The sequence below is a fragment of the Anser brachyrhynchus genome (assembly GCF_964034855.1).
Source record: "Anser brachyrhynchus genome assembly, chromosome: Z".
Classification (NCBI taxonomy): domain Eukaryota; kingdom Metazoa; phylum Chordata; class Aves; order Anseriformes; family Anatidae; genus Anser; species Anser brachyrhynchus.
In genome coordinates this window covers 7,907,498-7,919,640 of record NC_137697.1, presented here as the reverse complement: position 1 = coordinate 7,919,640, position 12,143 = coordinate 7,907,498, and the positions used below count along the sequence as shown (strand labels likewise).

At 39.2% G+C, this 12,143-nt stretch overlaps 1 protein-coding gene across 6 annotated transcripts in view; it reads right to left on the bottom strand.

The window, feature by feature from the left end:
• RAI14 (retinoic acid induced 14) overlaps positions 1-12,143 on the bottom strand; it is an 86,207-nt gene that overhangs the window by 24,478 nt on the left and 49,586 nt on the right. For all 6 annotated transcript variants that reach the window (XM_080572561.1, XM_080572557.1, XM_080572560.1 and 3 more), the window contains exon 3: positions 12,007-12,137. In XM_080572561.1, the coding sequence (XP_080428687.1) occupies positions 12,007-12,137 (131 nt within the window). The remainder of the gene's footprint in view (positions 1-12,006; positions 12,138-12,143) is intronic.

Sequence of the window (12,143 nt, the reverse complement as noted above, 5' to 3'; positions counted from 1 at the left end):
TGGATGCTAAGTGAACAGAAAATAGCAAATACAGCATTACGACAAACACAGAACAAAGTCAAATGTATATGCAAGAGTACAATACTATTGTTCTCTGCCATTTTAATCTGAGTGCTCTGAAAATATTTTAAGTGCAAGAATGTTTGAAATACACTATGAACTCACATATACTCATTGTCAAGGTTTATTTTGAGTAAAAACATTCCTCCCCAAAGCACATCATTCTTCCTCATTTTCTAGTGTACATCAAATTTTTGTTGACTTTCAAAAAATCTGACTTGTCTGCCAACGGTTTGATGATTTACAGTTTTCAAACTGACCAATACTTCCACACAAACAACAACATTGATAAAATAAGATACAGAGCTGCTTGGAGTCTTTGCAATGCTGATAAGACAGAGAGAAATGGAAAACATTCAACTCTTGCTGCTACCAGATGAGAGAAGTGATTTTGCCAGGTATCTCAGTCACGAAGAGACCCATGGATTATCTGGAAAATTTTCTGCACTGATTTAAACCTTTATACATTTTAGAGGTAGCATCTGGCGTATAAATGTCTACAGTGATTTTCACAATCAGTATTATCCCTCAAAGCCTCAATTTCCCCTTTCAATAATAACAGCAAAAATACACTGACTAGAGGCTACCTGGCCTTTGATTGCTTTCCACCACAGGCCAAGTGGCAGAAGTGCTAGAGTGTGGCAGAGACCTGACCTGGATGGGAAAGGTCTGCAAGTACAACGAAAGCAGCGTATTCTGTGCACAGATGTGCCTGCAGTGACTGTATTCCCGAGTGACTAATGTCTAATGTGGTGTCCTCTGGCATGTAATATGATGACGAGTAATTAGAGAAGAGTACTGTTTACTTTTCTGTGAATAGTTTGGGATTTTATCAACATAAAGAACAGTGAAGGAAGTAAGCCTTTTATACACAACATAAAAACTTCTGACACATCCTGAACTTAATTCATAGAAAAATAATCACTTTCAGATTTAAAGAATGGGAAAGGCCAAGAATTGTCCTGACTGAGAAGGTGTTTTCTGCCTTCCTCTGCTGACCCAGAGAGGGCTCTCAGCAAAGCAGTAACTCTGTTCCAGCAAGGATTATACTTCCAGGGCCAGCATCTGCTGATCCAGCTGCTGGTTCTGCTTCTTCCTTGCATCTGCATAGGTAGGTAGGTACCCACATGAGCTTACAGAGGGAACAAAACCAGTTGAAAAAAAACAAAGCTGCTTTCCACTGTTTCATCACAGTCACGTGTGCGTGCACCCTGTCAGTGCAAATGAAGGAACAGGACCAGCCTCAACACGGTGAAGTTTGACAAGATGTAGACTTTCACCTTAAAACTAAAAACTAAAATGAGACTCTGAACATTTCCCTGTGAAAGCTGCTGTACCCTTATCTTTCCCTTATCCTTGCCTTTCATAATCAAGTGACAATCACTCACTTTGAGAAGATGCATGTCTTAGAAACAGCCAGTGATTGAACTACAAAGGAAATATTGCTGAACCTCACTATTGGCAAGCCTGTCAATACTAACCATCTGGATGTATGTTACCAATCCTTAATTTGGAAATAAAAGCATTCTTCCCTCCTTCACTAACGGATTTTCTTTTCATACTTATTAGCTGAGTGTGAAAATGGCAGTAGCAGACTGCAGCAGAAGTACTAATTTAGATTATCCCCACCCTACAGCTGCTCTTACTCACCTCTTGCCGTACTGTCCTCCTGCCTTACAGTGTATCAGGGAACTGAGTTCTTGAGGCTTGCCCCCCACCCCAAGCCAGCATAAAGATCTGGGAACGGGACTTGCTCACATTGGCAATCCCACACGGAAAGGTCTTGGCAGAAATAGCTTCAAGGTGAGAACCAAATTAAAATTGAGAGAGAAAGACAAACATTGAATATCACCAGATAAATCCTCATGAAGATACATTTCAGTTACTATAGACATTTCCATACTACAGAGAGAGAGGCCATGAATACCATGATAAGCCCATTCAGATATTCAGCAAATCATAGGTTGTTTTAAAGGCATATCACACATCTACAAGCACAAATATCAATATTTACTAGGGTTTTTTGTTTACTTTTTTTTTAACAATTAAAATCCATAGCTTTACACTGCTTCCATTTCACTCCTGTTAAGAGTAAATGTAGTAAATGTGGCTTTTCAGTAAATGCAGGAAGTCCATGTCATGCTCCTGTCATGCACACATGTAACCACAAGTGCAAAAATTATCATAGGAAAAACAGTTCTAGGAAATACACTTCATTTTCAAGCCAGTGTTGGTACTATTAAAACTCAGAAAACAAAATATTGATTGAATGTCTTTTAAAATCCACAATGAGCTGCTACTGCCTTCTGGATTGTAGACAGACAAAGATTTCAAGAAAGGTGACATAAGCAGTAATGGATTTAGGAGGAGCTGTGAGTGTTTCTTCCCATCTGTCCTTCTTAGTACCAGCCACTACCACGTAAAGCAGTGCACACAGCTTCTGTTCTCCTATCCTCTATTTAAACATGAGATGGTATCTGCTTTCCCTAATACACACAAAGCCCTCTGGCATAAAATATATGGGTCTTCAATGTTAGCATATATTCTGGAACAGCTTTCAAAAATCAGTTTTCATTTAGAGCTTCCAGCTTTGCCTCACAGCATAAAAAGTCTTGTTTCAGTCATACACACCTCAAGGTATAGGACATGAAAAAAAGGCAAGCCTGCTGAATGGCTGTTTTCTTAATAGGAAAGAAGCAATTGCATCATGCACTACAGAAGCTGGCAAGCCACAGACTCCTGATTTTAGCCTTCAAACTCAGCAAAAATATCCAACCAGCTGCTCTGCGGAGAGATTTCTGAGATCCCCAGAAGCTTTATATTTTTCATTCTCAGGTTGTGTTCCAGCAGTTCCATTTTCATGCACAGTTTTCTTTGGCAAACTCTATTACCACATTACCACAAACTCCCCCTTCAAGTCTGAAACTTATAGATTTTTCTTCCACGTACCATTTATTGTAAATCTAAGTGCTCACAATTTCAATTTGTCATATGAAGTTTCCTGCAGACTGTCTATTTTTAAAGGCCCTCAATACCTAACATCAGCAAATTGAAACAGAGATTCTGCCAAGGTCAAGCTTTAGGGTACTCCTAGGTGTTGACAGAAAGTCTAAAGATTTGAAATGCTGCTTTTATTGTTGATGTTTTGGGGTATGGAAAAGAAAAGCCTAGAAATGAGAGCAGTGTTACCTGTGCCTCTAAGGCTAAGGTCTGAAGAAGAAACCAGAGCAGGGAACAGAACAGAATAGTTCAGTTGCAAGGGACCTACAAAGATCATCGAGTACACTTCAGAGCTAACTAAAAGTTAAAGCACTTTATTGAGGGCAGTATCCAAACATCCAAACATTGAGCACTGACAGGCATGGGGCAGCAACCACCTCTCTAGGAAGCCTGTTCCAGTGGTTGGCCACCCTCATGGTAAAGAAATTGCTCCTAATGAACCTCCCCTGGTGCAGCTTTGTGCTGTTCCCACACACCCTGTGATCAGTCCCCAGGGAGCAGAGACCGACACCTCCCTCTCCTCCTTCCCTGCTCAGGAAGATGCAGAGAGTCACAGAGAACCTCTTCAAAGCAGACAACCAAGTGTCCTGAGCCTCTCCTCACACGACATACTTTCCAGACCTTTTACCAGCTTTGGTGCTCTCCTCTGGATTCTTTCTTAAATTCTTTTCTTATATTGTGCTCTGGATCCAGTGCAGCACCCAGCATTTTCCTTGGTTGAACGTCATGCCATTGATGATTGCCTAATGCTTCCATCTATGTAGATCCCTCTGCAAGGCCTCTCATCCCTCCCTGCTGCTGCTGTCAGCAGCACCGCCCAGTTTAATATCATCAGCAAACCTGCTGAGGATGCATTCCACTCCTGCATCCAGATCACTGATAAAATTGTGGAACAGGACTGGCCCTAGAACTGAGCCCTGTGGAGCACCACCAGTGACCAGCTGCAAGCCAGACGTAGCCCATTCCCTGCAGCCCTCTGTGCTCTGCTGTTGAGCCAGTTCATCACCCAGCACAGCATGACCCTGTTCACCTCACAGTTGGACAGTCTGTCCAGAAAAATGCTGTGAGGGACAGTATCGACTGAAATCCAGAAAGATTACATCCGCCACCTTCCCTTCATCCACCACATGCGCCACCTTATCATTTGAGATCAAATTACTAAGGCAGGACTTTCCCTTCATGAACCCATGTTTAACTATGCCTGATAATAGCTTTGCTCTTTAAATGCTTTTCAATAACATCCAGGATAATCTCTGTAAGTTTTCCAGGTACTAAGGTTACACTAAACAGACTAAACAGGTCTATCGTTTCCTGGGTCCTCTGTCATGCCCTTCTTTTAGATCAGTGTAACATTGGCTAGCTTCCAGGAAAGCTTCCTTCTGATTGTTTCTCTAAAAGCACATCCCACATCTTGAGTCCAAAGTGGTGGACAATTAGCTTCTCGATATATATGCCTTCTGGCAAAGCATCTTTTCAGCTCAGAGTGAAATCTCTGAGGATACCATATATGTATCCAGATCCGTTCAACTTTCTCCCTAGGGCTAGGTAAAATCAGCTACCATCTGCTGCCCTTGCTTGCAAGGGCAGAAGAGAGTTAAAACTTCATTTTATGTCCAACAATGAAAGCAATGACTAGCACCTCCCTCAACCTCCATCCTGCAACACAACGTGCTTGGTATTATTGTATATAGGCCAGCAAAAGCTAATAACCACCCTACAACACGAAAAGTCATGAAATTAGAGCCAGGAAATCCCGAAGCATGTTAGCATAACAAGAAGCCAGGAAAAGACTGAAAAAGGCTGAAAACAACTGGGTAAAAGTTAATCTAAAGAAAATATTTTTGTTGCATGAAAATCCAGCAAGGCTTAAAAACTGCATACAGTACTCCAAGAACCAAAGAGCATGGATATCCTTGTTCAACATCAGGGATGTTGACAGAGGATAGCTCAGGGTATAAGCTGTGTTTGAAGTTTGTGATTTTTAAACTTCTAACAGTTTGGACCTTTTCAGATTTGAAACAAAAAATAACTATTCAATTTTTTTTTTATCTTTTTTTAAACTGTATACAGTGAACTTCTCTTCATAGGGAAATTAAAACCCAAGTGCATTAAATATACACTCATAGTATTAAATCCACTAGTAACATGCTCCTCAGAGACTACTGGTTAAGATGACTTGTTAACATTTATTCTATAAACTATTATGTCTGTTATGGTAACATATTTTTATTTAGCATTTCAGAATAATTATACTAGTAAAGCTTTTAACAAAGACTCCACAATTGTGGAGAAGAGAAAGGAATGGAATAGAGACATGTGAAGGAACAACCAATTTTTACACTTTTTCCTAACACAGCATGCACCTGTAAAGAAGGTAGCAGAAGATGCAGAGTGGTGTACAAGCCAGATAAGCATTTTGAAGAAGAAAATCCAGCTTTTACATGTTGCTCTGTTTTGGCTGTCTGTTCCCTTTCTCTTCCTAGATCAGAGCACTTTAAACTAGCAGCAGCCAGTTGGTGTAATTAAAATCTACACATACAGCTCATTTGGTTGCATAAGTCTTTGAAAAACACGTAAAACAACTGCAGCCCATTATGCAGATATAAATCTGAAAAACAACTGCAGCCTTAGCCCCATCCCCTCCAGCCTTGGCGGGCCTGGTTCTGGCCCAGCCCACGGGAGGCACGCTTCCCCTCTGCTCCCTTGCCAGCTCGGATAAGAGGAGTGCAAGGAGCTACCACAGCGCTCGTAACGCAGAAGCAGGGCACCGTGCTCTGTCTCCACGTGAGCCAAGCTGCAGCTGTTTCAAGCCAGGCACACAAAAACTCCCAACCATCTAGGCTATGCTCCGATTCAAGCATCTCAGAAGCTCCTTGAAAACTGTCCGGGTCTGGTAAAATCTGGGTATTTGGCAACTCTGCTAACGGAGCTGCTTTACAGGGAACTCGGCCAGCTGCCTGGTGCTGCTCTACGGGTTTGGCCAACCCTACAGGAGCGGGGCCAGGTGGCTCACAAGGTACCCAAACACACGCATGGAGGCCCTTCAAAAGGCAGCTTACTTTCTCCTGAGATGGCCTACTCACAGACAATGAAATGTAACAGCTTATTAATAACAGCCATCCTATCGGTCTATTGGAAAAGCAAGTATAAAGCAGAATACATAAGCTGGTTCCCAGAAAAAAATGTATTGTTTCCTCCTTGAACTCCAACTATCATCTGCAGGAAGTCCTGCGCATGTAAGACATGAAAGTCACGGGATGTTTCTCAGCATTCAAAGAAATTTATATCAAATAGAGTTTGCTTTTCAAATTAAGTGGAATTTGTTTCATTTTACCATATATGAAATTAGTAAAGAGAAAGTAAGAAGTTTCACTTTCTCAGATGAGAAGTTTAGAATCTTCATAATTTAAATCAAACTAAGGAGCATTAACTTCTGTCTCTTTAGAAGATCGCTTAATGTTTTTTTTTATTTTTAAACATGAAGGTAAAAAATACTAAAACGTCTTGCAAAAAAATGCTTCAAAAATGCACATAACAGAACATGAATGGTGTTAGTTTAAAGTCCTGTGAAAAATATAGCTAAGAACTAAAAACTGAATCATGGTACATCTCAAAGTCTAAGTGACAGGTCGTATACTCAAATCATTAGAAATTCTTTCAGTCAAGAGCCAGAAACAAACCACTGGCATGAAATGCACTCCATGGATCTCATTTAAAAGCTTGCATAAGGTATGATTGTCAGTACAACAATGTTTGTATGAAATACAGATTTTTTTCATGTATTGCCAAACTCTAAAATCAAAGTTAAGTATTGCTCCTCCATTGTGGAGATACAAGCAATTCCTCTCACTATACATTAACAATTGGCTCATACTGAATATAATGGAAAGTTAATTAGCCCAATTTACTATCCTGGCAGAGCATGGTTTTGCCTAACCATGCCCAGATGTTTCATTAGCATTTCTAAGAGTTAGACGAAAGTGGAAAGTAATTTTTCAGGAAATTTAATATCAACATCTCAATTGAATTATATTCATAACAATGCTGCAGGGGATAATGGGAACTAAAAGGAGCAATCGGGATTTTAACCCAAAAAGATCTTCAAGGAAGCTCTGGAAAAACAAAAGTTTTTACACCCAATCTCCCATGGAAACAAACTTTACAAGAAATTTTGAAATAAGAACCAGACTCCAGCTATCTTTTGGCTAGCAATAAAACACAGGTTGACATCTCTGCGGTTGTCTTTATTTCATCCCTGAGCTGAAACCTAGACGTTGTTACCATCTGGACTACCATAAATTGAAAACTATGATAAATGCAAGACAAAAACAATTTTCTGTCAGGGATCTTATCTGGTTATTGGAACATCAATGAACTACATGGTTTGATGGTTGGACTAGATGATCTTGGAAGTCTTTTCCAACCTTAATTATTCTATGATTCTATACATTCCCAGACAGGTTAGGAACCTGAGGTACTAGACATTTCTAGTAGCAGCTCCCACCCTGGTACAATTTTCAAAATAAGTAGGAAAGCATACTAGCATCGTATAAGTGTTTGGTCAGTTTCTGGATATAACACAGTCCGTGCAAAAAAAACATCTCCTAGTGCATGATGTTAGACTGAGGATCCCCAGTATGTACACAAAAAAAAATGTGGAGACTGCCTCAATTTCAAAGGTCTTGTAGAAGATTTGTATTATTCCGAATCGACAAAAGGAGGATGCTGTGATTCTTCTTCAAACTCATAGGCACTAGACTCACCTGACAAGGTACTCTGATTTTGGAGGTAAACTAAATCATTTCTATGGTTTTCTTTCTCAACCAGAACTGTATTATAACTGTATAATAAATAAAAATAAAAAAGCTTCCCTTAAGATAAATACTATTACATAAAAGGAAACAGGGAAACGGTCCCTCTCAAAAAGCATTTAATATCTAATTTACTCTTTGAACAGTGACGTCCTTTGTGCCACTCACCCCACCTCCTAATACAACAAGATCCAAAAGCGAGAAAGGAAAAATGAATCCTATATACAGAATAAAGTACTTGGGGATGGAATATGCTCAAATTTATTTTCAGCTCAGCCTCTGAGGCATGAACATTCTGATTCAAATGAAAATATATCATTTCTACTGACTGCTATTGACAAGAGTTTTGTGAAAGAGTCCTTAGAAAGTGCATTTGTAGAGGTTTCTGAAGCTTTTTTGTACCATTGTCAGACTCATTTTATTAAGCAACAGCTGATTCAATTGCAGTAAAAAAAATTACAGAGACCTATTGTTTCATTTAATAGCCATAAGCATTTAATTCTAGTTCAGTACCTTGCAAAAACACGCAAACATGGCAGTGATGCACTGGCACACAGACAAAATAACTTCAGGACACGGAAGTGCTGCCATTTATACATTGTGAATCATTTCCAAACTTTTTTTTCCTTCAATAACAACAGCCGCTTCTTTAAATAACAGCCCGTTTGAACACTTGCTCTTGTGGAAAGAGTAGTACATAAATGAATTCTATCCCCTCCTGAAAAGGCCCTTTTTAAAAAGCCTTTTTGTTAGTTTAAGTGGGATTTAAACGATCAACTTCCAAATTGGAAAGCGCTGTTTTGTTGTTTAAGGAAGCTGGACCCCAAAAAAAAAAGAAAAAAAATAAGGAAAAAAAACCCTACCATCTGGCAGAATAAGACTACAATGGCAGAGTCAGATTTCCAGATAGGTTCTATTACAAATGTGCTTGGCAATAGTCTGTGCACTGTAAGTGGGAACAACAATGGGGCTGTGTCAACTTACGCCAAAGGTGGATTTGCTCCATGGCCTTAAAACTGATTTATTGTTTATAGAAAGGACTGAGTCAGAGGCTGTGTGGTGGCGAGGAAAGTCAAGCAAGTCTTAAAAAACTATGTTTTGTTAGTTTGACACCTTTTTTTTTTTTTTTTTTTAAGAGGTACTGCTGGAGAGTTAAAACTCCTGATGAAAATCTGTAAATACTAGCTCAAAGCAATTTATTGATACCTAGACCTCATTAATTTAAACTTCTGTATTTTGTTGCATGTGGGCAAGCCACAGAGAAAAGAATCTATAGGACAGAGGCAAACGAGGACACAGGCCAAATTTAGACAGTTATGTCCAAACCCGAGACAGAAGTGGAGCACACTTGAGCAGGACTCAGTAGAATGACCATGCAGTACTCCACAGAACAGATGCAGAAAACGCTAGGCTGTTGTCTCTGTGCCTTTCAGCTCAAGGATTTTACATTAAGAAGCCATTTGATTATAAAACAAAAATTTGGAAGAACCCCCTTAAGCATGAAAACTTAAGTCTTCTCCACCTTTTGTTTAACATAATTATTAAAAGGTGTGCTTCAAATAAAATAAAAGCAATATCAAGAATTTTGTTGGAAGAGTTATTAAGAGAAGAACTGAAAAAGAAAAGACCTTAATAGAAGCAGTCACACCTTAAAAGAACAGACAATGGGCCTAACAAACCTGTACTGCAGTGTGTAATTGTTTCTCCTTTTGTGCTTTCAAGCACATTCTGAAGTTTTAATCGCATTATGCAAGTTGTTATGTAATTGAATCCATCATGTTTTTCTAGTCACCTTCAACCTAATTATGCAAACAAATGCATCGATACATACTCACTAGGATCAATAGACCACTCATCCAAAGAGTGTCCTTCCCACATAGCACTGCAGACCGTTTTCTAACTAACTAGTGGCATTTGCATATGATGGTAGCCAGTTGTCCCCATAAGACCTCTCCAGAACGGTTTTTCCCAGCACGAGTCCCCCATGCTCCAGGTGAGGGAGCTGTCAAATTAGTACCACGGTCTTGAGGAACACTACCAGAACTCAGTACTGGGCGGCTGCTGGGTCTATGCTTCTAAGCAGAGTTTGAAAAATAGTTACGATAGGCACCCACGATTCATTGCACAGGCATGAAGCCCTGACATCGCACTGCAAACATAGGAGAGACAAGCCTACCAGTACGGAAATGATGGCTGTGCTTCATTTTGCATTTGATAACATTGCTTAGGCAACAGTATTTTGGTTTTAGAGCCTGCATGCATACACGTACATACAGAGGCATCTGTACACACACGAACAAAAAAAAAGACTGAAGTGGGGAAAATGCAAACAAGACATTGCCCATTATTAATAAGCCATACTAGAGTATACTTCTAGGTCACGATACTCTTTGGTAGCTACATCTCTCCAGATCAGTGTCATGGCTTCTACAACTGTCAGTATCTATCTTTCAAAACTGAAGCAGAAATAACCTGAGTAGATTGCTAAGTTTCCCAAAGCACCTGAAACAGAATGAGAGTTGACGCACTGTATTTCCGTAGCACACCAGTGGTATTTTCCTTCATTTTCTCTCAAGTTTTCTTTTAAACCACTACACTAAACAATAATTAAATTAGCATAATGAACTAGCAAAAACAGAGATCTTCACAGCACTAATTCACACATCCTAAGCAATTAAAAGTAGTTGCATCTGCGTCAGTTGTAGCTGCATCATTACTATAAATGTAAGATAATCAACTTCTTTGCAGTTGCAAATAATGAAAGAAGGTAAGTTTTGAAATGTTTCCATGTGAAGATGAAAATCATTGCACCAGATCCTTACAGTTACAATCCCACTTCCTAGAGTCATGAGGCTTGTGTGTATTTAATAATTTTAGTCTTGCTTAGTTCCCTAGAAAAAATCAAAGTATCAAATTATATGTGAAACCTGCAAAATATTGGTGTTACGTTGGAAACAGTCCAGTTTAAGAATCTAGCTCTGTGGTTATGTTGACTAGAAAAATGCAAGATGCTAGACATATCTTTAATTTAGAGGCTTCAATAGAAGTCATGCTTTGATTATGTCTGATTCTCCATTTCAAAAGAAAAATACGCACATGCAACTTCTAAAAATTAAAATCATATTGAAGTGTGGAGAAAGCCCATCTGAAGTGATTAGAGGACACGGACTTCTGCAGTAAGAAGCTGCAGGTCATTCACTATGAGTCACTGCCAGTTTCCTCAGACGCAGAACAGAAATATAGCAGATGTAGAAAACTGAGACAGACCAAGCAAGAAGCAGATCATGACTCAATAAATAATCCAGGAGGTAATTCATTGGAACTTATTATTTGGTATAAACAGCCTTTTTCTGTCTATCCCAAGACTAGAAACTGTTTTCGTTTCTCCCCAGCTAGCCTCAATTTTACAAAGGCTTTGGTTTTCTCATGGGATGCTTGTTTTTCATTTATCCATTTAATCATCTTCCAATGCCTTAAGAAAAAAAGTTTAGGGATAGCAATCCCATGTTGTAACTTTCTTACTGGAATCTTTTATCTTCCACAATTCAGAATGTTCACAGGATAATAAGAACAGAAGAGGAAAACATTACATTGATTCTCAATAAAATATACTGAGACTATGAAAGGAATCTCGTTCACTCAAAACTTTCACTGTCCAGTTTCAATCACAACAAGGAGGAATTATCATCTGCAAGATTTTAAAACCCCCATCACCATAATTTTTGTTTTTAACAGGTTAGTTAGAACTGAAGATAATTTCAGTTCTGTATCGTAAAACTAATGTCCATGGGAAAAAATAGCCCCACAGATTAATGCCTTTTGGAGTGTGCAATCTGTAGAGTGTCATGAAATTCCTGAGTCCCAAAATATCCTGTCCTAAAATGGCACCAGTCTGCCCAGCAGACTAGCTTCAAGTTACCTTAATAGGTTTCTGATTATGAAATGGAATTTTAAATGTAAAATTATAAATACAGACCATCAGAAAGAAGCTTTCCAAAATGTATCGTGCTTCAGGTGAAAATACCTTTATTTTCAGGACAGTCCCTGGTGCTTAACTACTGTAAGTGTCATGGACATCCAAGGCTGTTTACTTCTCCTCTATTACATTTAAATCACAAGTTTAAGTTAGACTTACGCAGTTTTGCCCTCACTATCTTGTTTGGTGGCACTGGCTCCCTTTTTACCCAACAGTGAAGCCACTTTTTCAGGATCACCATTCTCCACCGCTTGCAGCAGCCGATCATCATTCTTATTCCACTCATTGGTCTAGAG